General features: G+C 43.3%; 1 protein-coding gene across 14 annotated transcripts in view; it reads right to left on the bottom strand.

Moving 5' to 3' along the window:
• Positions 1 to 12,673, bottom strand: part of ABCC12 (ATP binding cassette subfamily C member 12) — an 82,731-nt gene that overhangs the window by 31,415 nt on the left and 38,643 nt on the right. For all 14 annotated transcript variants that reach the window (XR_005355838.1, XR_005355839.1, XR_005355841.1 and 11 more), the window contains 3 exons: positions 11,918 to 12,042; positions 3,667 to 3,739; positions 1,763 to 1,966 (listed from right to left, as the gene is read on the bottom strand). Coding sequence is in view for 9 of the 14 variants with exons in the window: in XM_038531126.1 (XP_038387054.1) it covers positions 1,763 to 1,966; positions 3,667 to 3,739; positions 11,918 to 12,042 (402 nt within the window). In the remaining 5 variants the exon portion in view is untranslated. The remainder of the gene's footprint in view (positions 1 to 1,762; positions 1,967 to 3,666; positions 3,740 to 11,917; positions 12,043 to 12,673) is intronic.

The raw sequence follows: 12,673 nt of genomic DNA, 5'->3' as shown, positions 1-12,673 counted from the left end.
GGGGCTCCAGTTCAGGGGCTCTGAGCCCCCTCCTCCCAAGCAATGGACAACTGGACTTGAAACTCCAGTGCCATCTGGTGGCTGCTTGCATTTTTCAACACTCAAAAAGTGAGACAATGACCTTGGTGGAAGGTAGACTCTTTGAGGAGACTTAGACCTGGGGAAAAGAGTTCTTGCCTCAGGTCATGCTGCTAGTCATCAAGGTTCAAAGACTGGACCAGGGCTGAGGTAATGACTCCCCCCAGGGAGGACTCCTGCAAGGACAGCTATGACCCACACTTGTCAGGGTCCAGAAGTCCCCCTCCTGATCCCCAGGACCCCTCAGAAGGACAACCCTCCCTGCTGTAGGTGGTCTCCAGGGTTTAGACTTTCACAGTGCAGAGCTGCAGTTATAACATTTAGTGCCCTGACTGGGTGAAAGCCCATTCCCACTGACCTCATGAGAGTCCAGAAGAAACCCAATCTTCTCCATTCTGATGCCTGACCAGCAGAGCAACTTGTCTGCACCAGCCCCACTGGATGCTTCCTGGAGGTGATTGAGCCCACTCAGAAGGAACCCAAAATTCAGATGATTTAAGCTTATTCTGAGAACTCCAGTCCTCAGCAAAGAGAGAAAGAGGCTGGGGCAGAGCTATAGCAATGGGAAGGAATGGTTTTTCTGGGTCTTTACGAAACTTCCTCCTCTTCAAGCTGGCTCTTCTGGCCACTGAGAGAAGATCCTAGAAATGCTGGTTAGAGCATCCTGTAGCCATGGCGACCTCATTTGCCTCCCCTTCCTCTAGGTTGACTTACCCTTGGAAAGACCATGAGGTCTGCCTCTTACCCCCAGACCAGACCCCTGTTGAACATTTTCCCCATAGGTAGCAGGAGAAGAAAGAAGACAGGACTTCTGTTCCAACAGTCCTTTCAGTGTAAGTCAGTCCCATGGGATCTCTCCTCCAGCAGGAAATGCACACATGTATATACACATACATACACATGGACATGCATGTGCACACATACCCCACGCCTCTAGGGGCTCACTGTGGAAACAGGAGATGGAAGCAGGGGAAAATCTGGTTTGTCTCAGGGTAGAGGGGAGTCTCAGATTCCTACTAGGCATTCAGAACACCTGATGAGGCTGATACTGTGAGAACTTTCCCCACCCTACCCAATTCTCAAGCACATTCAGGGCAAGCTTAGTAACTCCTTAAGAAGATTCATGTTCCAAAATCTGAATGAGTGGCTCTGAAAAGGGAAAAGAGTCTTGCCTTCAGCCCAAAAGTCCTAGTCTCTGGGCTTTTTCCCCTGGCCAGTGATGCCAGGAGCATCAGGGCCCCTTATCCCCCTCCTGGCATTCCTGTCCTCAGGCCAATCTGAGGAAGGATAGGGCCTGAGTTATTTCCACCTGCTTCCCATCCCACCACCATTTCCCAACCATCATCAGTGGTCCAGAGCTGGAGGAGGTGCCCCATGGCCACCCATAGATATGAGACATTTGCTTCTGGAGAGTCTATGCTCTTGTGGAAGAAAGGCCTTGGCCCCACTAAAACCAAATTTAGGACCAATAGAGGCTATGCTCAGAGAGGAACAGGACTATGTGCAAGCTGGGATGGCTGAGGAGAATCATGAGTATAGCCTACACAACTTGCTCCCTCCCTAACCCTGTCAGGTGAGGCCAGCCTCAGATATGAGAGACAGGTTTAGGCAGAAGAGGAGACTCTCTGAGCATTAGGTACCACACTCATCCTATGACTTTGTGGATCCTGCCAGTTTCAGTCACCTGCAGCTGATGGGTCACCAGGACGATGGTCTTCCCCCTGAGTGTCTTCTTAATGCATTCTTCAAAAACGTGCTTTCCCACGTGGGCATCCACTGCTGACAGGGGGTCATCCAGAAGGTAGATTTCATGGTTTGAGTAGACAGCACGGGCCAGACTGATCCTCTGCCTCTGCCCCCCGGAGAGGTTGAGGCCCCGCTCCCCAATCTGTAGACAGGAGATATATTACTGCTCATATCTGGGCCCCACCCTCACCCTGCAGTCATTAGGGAACAAGAGCTTCTTGAAATTTCTCAAAACTTTTCTGCACACTGATAATTACTACATCCTAGTTCCTCCACCCCTTATAGTGACTCCCTGACTGCACCAGATGCCCTGGGAAATGGAAGACTCACTTCTGCAGGAAGTCTGATGGGCAGTGGCAACTAGGGAAAATCTCTTTCCAATGTTGAATGAGGGGGACCTGTCTCACAACAGCCCCATTCCAGTGCATATCCCATAGAGAGGGGTATTTCTTGACTACTAATACCAAAAGAAATTGTTGAGCAGAAAGCTCTGGGAGAGTGGACAGGTGAACATTAAGGAGAAGTGCCTGAGAGCAAATGGACAAGGGGGCTCTCAATTTACTTGCTTGTGGACCAACTCCTCACCCCCACTAGGACCTCTGAGTTCTACAAAGACAGAAGGCACGTCTACCTTGTTCATTACTATAATCCTAAGGCCTGGCACCACATCTGACCCAGTGCAGGTGCTCAGTATTTGTAGAAAGAAAAGCTAGATAGCCTACTTTAGGTTATTCTGTCTAACTGAACCCGAAGTGAACCCCTATTATGTTCAGCCAGGCATTAGGCTGAGCACAGGGGAAAGACACATGAAGCTGGACTAAAAAAAAGTCCCCGATCTACTGGGAGCTCATACCAGCAGAAAGTGGGGACATGATCAGTTATACAGATTATGATACAAAGCAGAATTTAACTATTGCCAACTGAGAAGCATAAGCCAAGTATTCTGGGGCAAATTACTGTAGGTTATAGGATTCAAGAAAGTCTCCCTGAAGGGGGTGGATTTGTGGTTGGAACTTGAAAGGCAATAACAATAGCAGAAACAGAGGTCTGGAGGTAGAAGACAAGTATACACTTAGGTAGGCAGGTAGGGATGAGTAGAAGCAAACCCTGGGGAGGTGGGCCACAGATATGGCAAGAGAGATCCTGAAGGCCAGGCCAGGATGGCTGTGGTGGCCATTTCTTTGACATAGGCACATTGAAGGCCCTAGCAGAAAAAGGCAATTGTGTTCTGAACTGGTCTTTCTTCAAGACACCTTAGCTCTCTGGTCTCCTCTGGGGCTTTTGGGCAAAGTAAAAAACTAAGCAGAGGGCACATTGGGAAAAGGAAATAGGAATATGGCACAGTGACCCCCATCCCTGAGTGACCTGAGTTGGCAGGCTTAACCCAGGACCCAGGCAGCCTTTTGGACAAGCAGCTGGGAGCAATGTTTGGAGAGCAGAGCAAATGAATCAAGAAGGGGCCCTTGAGCCTCCAGCCACAATGCAGCACCCCAGACCTCTGTCTTTGGAGGACAAGGCCAGTGCATAAGATAAGGAATCAGCTTTCACCAGAAACATTCTCTAAGTTAACAGACAGATTGGGAATGGCTCCAGGAGTGACCACACTGAACCCAATACAAGTAGAATTGATTCTACATCCATTGTAATATTCCCCCCAGAATAAACCCAGATGGAGAATTTAGGATGATAGAACCTGGCTTTTCTTATGCTTCCTGGGACCCTTTTGTCTTCTAGGGCATCCAAATGTGGATGGAACCAGGGCCTGCCAGCCTCAGCTCTTCTGACCTGGGCAGCCAGGCTGCCATGCTGCTGCAGTGGGATTGAACTCGTAGCTCTGCTCACCTCAGTCAGGTCTCCATATGGAAGGCTGTTCAGATCCCCCTGGAGGGCACAGACTTGAATAGTGTGCTGATACCTATGGACACAAATGACAGAAGTCAGCATGGTGACCCCATTGCTGCTCTAAGCTACCTGGAAAGGCATTGCTGGTGTCACTGGGTAAGGCAAGGAGGTGGCCAGTTGCTTTATCTTTGGTGTCCAAAGGCAGTTTCCCCTTGATTCCCCACACATCTGATGCAGAGTTGACTCAGGGATGACTCATCCCTTCACAGCCTTCCTGCTTTTAGGGGAAGATATCAATGTACATGAAACCTCTAAGGGAAAATAGGGGCACTAACTGCTAGCACTGCTCTTGGGAGTCAGAGAAGGGAGTGACCAGTGTAGGCTGAGGTCACTGTGGGAGGCTTCACAGAGGATTCGAAACCATGAATAGAAGAGATGTATGTGGGTGGAGGGTAACAGCAGGGTGCTGGGATGATAGTAAAGGATGACCCTGACATCTGCTCCAGGATGCTCCTCTATCTACCAGTCACTCCTACTGGGTTGGAGAGAGCAGGGCTTTCTCCCTGTGAGATACCTGAGGACACTTAGCACAGAGAATACTGCCTGAGGAACAGAGGCCAAGCAGGAATAGGATCTCAGGTCCTTGGACCTCCTGGCCTCTTGGTTTTGTCCCTCAGCATTGCCTACTGTCTAGCACTGGGCCAGTCTTGGGGAATCTAATGGGCAAGACCCTAACCAATTCTCAGCAGCCATACTTCTGGGACTAGCACCTCATCCTGCAAAGCACAGAAAAGCTGGGGGTCCCATGACCTATTAGGCATGACCCCAGTACCACCCCCTGGGGACTTCTGACAGCAAGGGATCCAGGAGAGTCAATAAGCTAGTAAGTAGGGACTCAGACATGTCCAGGCCTTAAGCTACAGAAGGATTTCACACCCTTTTTCCTGGGTTTTATCTATGCCTCATTCCCACTCAGAAGGCTCCCACTGTGGGTAGACTGTTTCCCAGGGCACCACAGTACACCACATCTCTGCTTCAAAAACTGGTTCCTGCTCTGAATTTCTTGGTGTCCCTGGTGTCGGATCAAGCTCATGCCCTATACAAGGAGCACCCAGTTCCCACCACTGAGCCCCAGGTTTCTATCCCACTTGGCAGGCTGTATGCCTCCACAAGGGTTAATTAGTTGACTAATTAATTGGTTGATTAGTTGATTGATACCAGCATCATTGGGATCCTCTCTTCTCAGTGCATGACAGTGGGTAAGCCTCACAACTCAGACTTTGCAGGACACACTTTCCCAATAAAGGGCACCAATAAGAGGGCAAGTAGGCAGATTATGGGTAGCTGCCCTTCAGGGGGCATGCTGGCCCCTGGCATCACTCAATGTCCTGAAGCGGAAGTTGGGTATAGCTCTGAGCATCACTCCCATACACCAACTTTAGGAGTGGTATACACAGTGGTTAAGACCAGGGGCTTTGACAAGATTGCAATATTTACATTAGAGAGAATAGACTTTAAAGCAAATATATTACATAGTGATAAAGGGATCAATCCAACTAGAGGATAGAACCGTTGTAAATATCCATGCACCCAGCATTGGAACATCTAAATACATAAAGCAAATATTAATGAATATAAAGAGAGAAATTGATGGTATTACAACAGTAGAAGACTTTAACACCCCCCACATACATCAATGGTTAGATCATCTAGGCAGAAAATCAGTAAGAAAACATTGTCTTTGAATGATGCATTTGACTGGCTGGACCTAAGAGATATATAAAGAACATTCCTTCCAAAAACAACAAAATACATTCCGGTGTACATGAAACATTCTCCATAATACATCACATACAAGGCCACAAAACCATCCTCAATAAATTTAAGAAGATTGAAATCATAGTATACATCTTTTATGATCATAACAGTAATAAAACTAGAAAGCAACTACAAGAAAAAAAAAACAGGAAAAACACAAATACACAGAGTCTAAACAACATGATACTTAAGAACCAATGGATCAGTGAGGCAATCTAAGAAGAAATTTTAAAAATTCCTGAAGAAAAAATGAAAACACAATGGTTCAAAATTTGGGGGACACAGCAAAAGCAGTTCTAACAGGGAAACATATAGTGATACAGGCTTACCTAAGAAACAAGAAAAAGCTGAAATAGGCAATCTAACCTTACACCTGAAGGAACTAGGAAAAGAAGAACAAAACCCAAGATGAGTAGAAGGAAAAAAATAATAAAGATCAGAGCAGAAATAAATGACATAGATATGAAAACAAACCAGAAAAAAAGATCAACAAAACCAAGAGTTGGTTCTTTGAAAATATAAATAAAATTGATAAACACTTAGCCAAATTCATCAAGAAAAAGAAAGGGCCCCCCAAAAATAAAATCAGAAATGAAAGAGAAGTAACAACTGACACCACAGAAATACAAAAGATTATAAGATGATCCTATGATAAATTTTATAATAAATTGGACAACCTAGAAGAAATGGATAAATTTCTAAAAATATATAACATTCCAAAACTGAATGAAGGAGAAATAGAAAATTTTGACAGCCCAATTACTAGTAACTAAATTAAATCAATGATATAATAATAACCTACTGAAAAATAAAAGCCCAGGACCAAACAGATTCACGGGTGAATTCTACAAACACTTAAGGAAGGGTTAATACCTATTTGCCTCAAACTATTCCAAAAAAATAGAAGAGGAAGGAAAGCTTCCAAATACATTCTATGAAGCCAGCAATACCCCGATACCAAAACCAAAGATACCACAAAAGAAAAAAAAACTACAAGTCAATATCCCCGATGAATATAGATGCAAAAATCTTCAAAATATTAGCACACCCCATTTAACAATCAGAAGATGCAAGGATGGTTCAATATTTGCAAATCAATCAACATGGTACACAATATCAACAAAATGAAAGATAAAAATCATATGATCATCTCAATAGATGCAGAAAAAGCATTTGACAAAAATTTAACATTCGTTCAAATAAAAACTCCCAACCAAGTAGGTTTAGAGGGAGTATACCTCAACATAATAAAGGCCATATGGTAAAAATGCACACCTAATATCTAATGGTAAAAAACTGAGAGGTTTTCCTCTAACATCAGGAATGAGACAAGGATATTCAGTTTTGCCACTTTTATTTGATATAATATTGGAAGTTCTAGCCACAGCAATCAGATAAGAAAAAGAAATGAGAGGAAAATTCATATTTGTAAAGAAGAAGTTTAACTGTCATTATTTGTAGATGATATGATACTCTACACAGAAAATCCTAAAGACTCCACCAAAAAACTACCAGAAGTTACAAATGAGTTCTGTGAAGTTGCAGGATACAAAATTGATACCCAGAAATTGGTAGCATTTCTATACACTCATAATGAAGTAACAGAAAGGAAAATTAAGAAAATAATTCTATTTACAATGGCACAAAAAAATTATAAAATACCTAAGAATAAACTTAACCAAGGAGATGAAAGTTTTGTACTCTGAATACTATAAAACGCTGATGAAAGACACTGAAGATGACAACAAGTAAATGGAAAGATATATAGTGCTCATGAATTGGAAGAATTAACAATATCCACAGTATCCAAAGCAATCTACAGATTCAATGCAATCCCTATCAAAATACCAACAGCATATTTCACAGAACTAGGACAAATAAAACTAAAATTTGTATGGAACCACAAAAGACCCCAAGTAACCAAAGTAATCTTGAAAATGAAAATAAAGCTGGAGGTATCACAATTCCAGATTTTAAGATATACTGCAAGGTTGTAGTAATCAAAACAGTATGGTAATGGCACAAAAACAGACACATAGATCAAAGGAACAAAATAGAGAGCCCAGAAATAAACCCATACTTAAATGGTCAATTAATCTATAACAAAGGAGGCAAGAATATACAATGGGAAAAGACAATCTCTTCAATAAATGGTGCTGAGAAAACTGGACATGCAAAAGAATGAAACTGGGCCAATTTATAACACCATGTACAAAAATAAAATCTAAATGGATTAGACCTAAATGTGAGACCTAAGACCTAAGACCACAAGAATCCTAGAAGAAGACACTGGCAGTAATTTCTCTGATTGGCTGTAGCAATATATTTTTAGATATATCTCCTAAGGCAAGGGAAACAAAAGCAAAAATAAATTATTTGGACTATATCAAAATAAAGATCCTTTGGAGTTACCTGGGTGGTTCACTCAGTCAAACATCCAACTCTTGATCCCAGCTCTGGTCTTGATTTCAGGTTCATGAATTTGGACCCCCCATTGTCTACTATCAATCCATCCATCCATCCATCCATCCATCAATCAATCACTTTTGCACAGCAAAGGAAACTATCAACAAAACAAAAAGACCCTGCATCAGACTCCCCACAATGAGCCTGCTTCTCCCTCTGCCTATGTCTCTGCCTCTCTCTGAATGTCTCTCATGAAAAAAATAATTAAAGCCTTAAAAACAAACAAAAAGACAAGCTACTGAATGGGAGGAGATATTTGCAAATGATACATCCAATAAGGGGTTAATATCCAAAATATATAAAGAACTTATACAATTCAACACCAAAAAAAAATCTGATTAAAAAATAGGCAGAGGACTTAAATAGACATTTTTCTAAAAAAGACATACAGATGGCCAACAGACACATGAAAAGATGCTTAATATCATTAACCATCAGGCAAACCAAAACCACAATGAGATATCACCTTACACTTGTCAGAATGTCTAAATCAAAAAGGCAAGGAATAACAAGCTTTGGAGAGGGTGTGAAGCAAAGGAACTCATATGCTGTTGGTAGGAATGTAAATTGGTGCAGACACTCTGGAAAATAGTATAGAGTTTCCTCAAAAATTAGAAACAGAAATACGGGGGGATCCCTGGGTGGCTCAGAGGTTTAGTGCCTGCCTTCAGCCCAGGGCGTGATCCTGGGGACCCGGGATGGAGTCCCACATCAGGGTCCCTGCATGGAGCCTGCTTCTCCCTCTGCCTCTCCCTCTGCCTGTCTCTCTCTCTCTCTCTCTCTCTCTCTCTCTCTCTCTGTGTGTGTGTGTGTGTGTGTGTGTGTCCTGAATAAATAAATGAAATCTTAAAAAAAAAAAAAAAAAAAAAAAACAGAAATACCATGTGATCCAGTCTTTCCAATACTGGGTATTTACCCATAGAAAACAAAGACATTAATTGGAAAAGATACATGCACATCTAAGTTTATTGCATCATTATTTACAATAGCCAAGATATGGCTAAGTGTCCATTGATACATGAGTGGATAAGGAAGATGTGATGTATGTGTGCGTATATGTGTGTATGATAGAATACTTCATAGCCTTTAAAAAGGATGAGATTAGCAGCACCTGGGTGGCTCAGTGGTTGAGCATCTGCCTTTGGCTCGGGTCATGATCCTGGGGTCCTGGGATCAATTCCTGAATCAGGCTCTCCACAGGAAGCCTGCTTCTCCCTCTGCCTATGTCTCTGCCTCTGTATGTGTGTGTGTCTCTCATGAATAAATAAAATCTTTTTTTTTTTAAAGGATGAGATCATGTCTTTTGCAACAACATGGATGGACCTTTAGTGTATTATACTAAATGAAATAAGTCAGACTGAGAAAGACAAACACCATATGGTTTCTCATATATGCAATTTTAAAAAAACAAACGAATAAACAAACAAAAAGCAGAGTCAGAATCATAAATACAGAGAACAAATTGATGGTTGCAGGTGAAGAAAGGGAATGAGCAAAATGGGTGAAGTAGGGTGGTGGGAAATTCAGGCTTCCAGTTATAGAATGAGTAAGTCATGAGGACGGAAGGTATAACACAGGGTATCTAGTCAATGATACTGGAATAGAGTTGTACCGTAACTCATGGTAGCTACACTTGGGATGAGCATACCGTAAGGTAGAGAAGTTGAATCACTGTTGTACATCTGAAACTAATGTAACATAGTTGTCAACTATACTCAAATAAAAAAAAAAAAAACTTTTTTAAAAGACAAGGGATTTGGGGATGAGAACAATCTCTATTCGAATCCAGCTGGGTAACCTTGGACAAGAGACTGTACCTCCCTGATCCTCACTCTCCACTCTATGAATTGGGCTAATAACTCTCACTGGATTGTGAGAAGGAAACAAGAACACATATGTAAAGCCATTAGCACAATTCCTAGTACATTGCAAATTCTTCATCGGTGGTGGTTATTATTAATATTATTACCTCTGTCAATCTTTTTTTTTTTTTGTCAATCTTTAACTATGAGATTCAGGTTGCTCAGCACATCCTCATCCCTTTGCCACTTCACACCCTCCATCTTAAGCTTCCTCCCACTCTCCTGCTTCCTATGGCCTGAGAGCCCCATGTTCACCCTAGAGATGACACATACAAAGGATGCTTTGATCCACCCTACCAAGCCCAATTCAAGCATCACCCTCTCTTCCCTAACATGATTCCTGCTGCCTCTGAATAGTCCAGCACAACATCCTGCCACTTGGCACCATGGACTTGAAGACGGCAGGGGCAAAGATACATTGAGCCACCCTTCTTTCCTCTATCATCCTGTATGATCCTGCAAATTGAAAGTATTTGGTAAATATTTGCCCTGACATTCTTCTGCCTGATAAAGATAGGAATCCCTCCTCCTAGCCATTTACTGCGGAAAGAAAAGCCATTCCAGATGGGGTGGGGGGAGGCTAAGAAACAGCAGAGCAGTTCAGCTGGTGCCAAGGACTCCTGCACTGATCAGACCTTCCTGCCACTCTTGAGCCTCCTAGCAACAGGATGCCATGGCCAGGGAAGAGAAGGAGAAGTAAGAGCTCTCACTGGGAACACACATGCTGGCCAATGTCAGCCAGCAGGTTTGGTAGGTTCAGACAGTAAGATATGAAAGTCCAGACTATCACTGGAGAGCTGAAAGCCAGATTTAAACAAACAAAAACAGCAATGTCCACAATAGCCAAACTGTGGAAGGAGCCTCGGTGTCCATCGACAGATGAATGGATAAAGAAGATGTGCTCTATATATACAATGGAATATTTATTCCTCAGCCATTAGAAACGACAGATACCTACCATTTGCCTTGACGTGGATAGAACTGGAGGGTATTATACTGAGTGAATTAAGTCAATCAGAGAAGGACAAACATATGGTTTCACTCATATGGGGAACATAAAAAATAGTGAAAGGGATTAAAGAGGAAAGGAGAGACAATGAGTGGGAAATATCAGAAAGGGAGACAGAACATGAGAGACTCCTAACTCTGGGAAACGAACAAGGGGTAGTGGAAGGGGAGGTGGGCAGGTTAGGGGTGAGCAGGTGATGGGCACTGAGGGGGGCACTTGACAGGATGAGCACTGGGTGTTATGCTGCATGTAGGCAAATCGAACTCCAATTAAAAAAAATATACAAAAAAAAAAAATCCCACTGGTTCTTACTTCAACATCATGGAGCTTGGGGAGGCTTTAAGGTGACCCAGATGTCAGGAAGCTCAAGTGAGAACCAATGATGTTGGTCTGGCATTCAAGACTCAACCCCTGCCACTTACTAGGTTTGACCTTGAGCAGGTCAACTTTCCTTCTGAGTTTCAGCCTCTTCATCCATAAAATGGGGATAGGATGACAAAATCTCCCTAAATAGGTGTTTATAGAACTCTGGGTATGTACACGGCAGCACACCAAATCCAGCAAAGAACCATAGAAAGCTACTACTTTCCAGAGTTTAAAATAATCAACCAAAGTGATCCAAAAACTATGACTTGAGCCTTGTTTATCTTCCGTTAGATCATTTTGAGTACATTAACAGCAACATATCCTTATATATCTGATGTCAATTAGTAATTTGGGGACTGACTAATTTGCATACCTGCTGCTCATGATTTTGAGCAGTTTTGGTTACTTGGCCTAAAGCAAAATTGCCAGATATATCTTTCTCCAGTCAGATAACATATGTACTGTTACAGAGAACCTCAGAACATATGCTACTCTGCACTGGGAATGAAGTGCCAGTTCCATCCATTTCTTAGAGTGTGATCTCAGGTCTGCAGAAGGTGCCTCTCCTGAAGTCTTGGGTCAGGAAAAACCAATACTCATTTGGATCTGATGAATGTGTAATCAGAATTCATTAGAGGAGCCTACTTAGCAAGAGTTATAAATGGCAGCAGCATCTATAGCAGAGGGTATCAAATACTAAAGTGCCTCATGCTTTCGAAGTTAATAATACCTTTGATGATCATATTTTTCTCCAAATAATATGTTTTCTCTCACATTTCCATGAAAGATCCATGCTTGCTGGGAAACATAGGCCACAGTCCCGTTGACGGCCACAATCCCTTGCTGTAACCGCATCTAGAGCAAAATAACCAGAATACCTTCAGAAGCTAAACCTCACAGAATTCTCTTCAGGGTCTCACTGCACCTGCCACCCACTTATTGCATGAATGCTAATCATGATGGTGCAAGACGGTCAAAAGATGTCTTGACCACATACTGCAAAGCCCAACTATATAGGCTGATGGTCTCAAAGTCAAAAATCTTCAAGCATCCAGGCAGCAATGTCACAGAAGAGGCAGTGGTAAGCTCTGCTGCAGGCTGGAGAGGCCACATGTCACCTCCAGAACAGGATGCCCTCTGAGAGAACCTATCACAAAGGCTCCCTTTTCCTCCAGGTGTACAGCTGGGTCCCACCCTCCTCAGCCAGGTCCCAGAGGCAAGACATAGCCTCCATGGCTGTGGATGGTGGTCTTCACATGCCCTGTCTCAAGGAAGTAGCCTCAATTCAAGTGCACATTTGGCACAGGGCCTGGTGCAAGGATGCCGGCCTGGTGCAGCCAGAATTTCCCAGTCTTGGGCAGCCCCAGTGGCTCAGTGGTTTAGTGCCACACTCAGCCCAGGGCGTGATCCTGGAGACCTGGGATCAAGTCCCACATCGGGCTCCCTGCATGGAGCCTGCTTCTCCCTCTGCCTGTGTCTCTACCTC

This window comes from Canis lupus, chromosome 2 (genome assembly GCF_011100685.1).
Source record: "Canis lupus familiaris isolate Mischka breed German Shepherd chromosome 2, alternate assembly UU_Cfam_GSD_1.0, whole genome shotgun sequence".
In the NCBI taxonomy this organism is placed as follows: domain Eukaryota; kingdom Metazoa; phylum Chordata; class Mammalia; order Carnivora; family Canidae; genus Canis; species Canis lupus.
The sequence above is the reverse complement of the archived record's forward strand: the minus strand, read 5'-3'. Positions and strand labels throughout refer to the sequence as shown.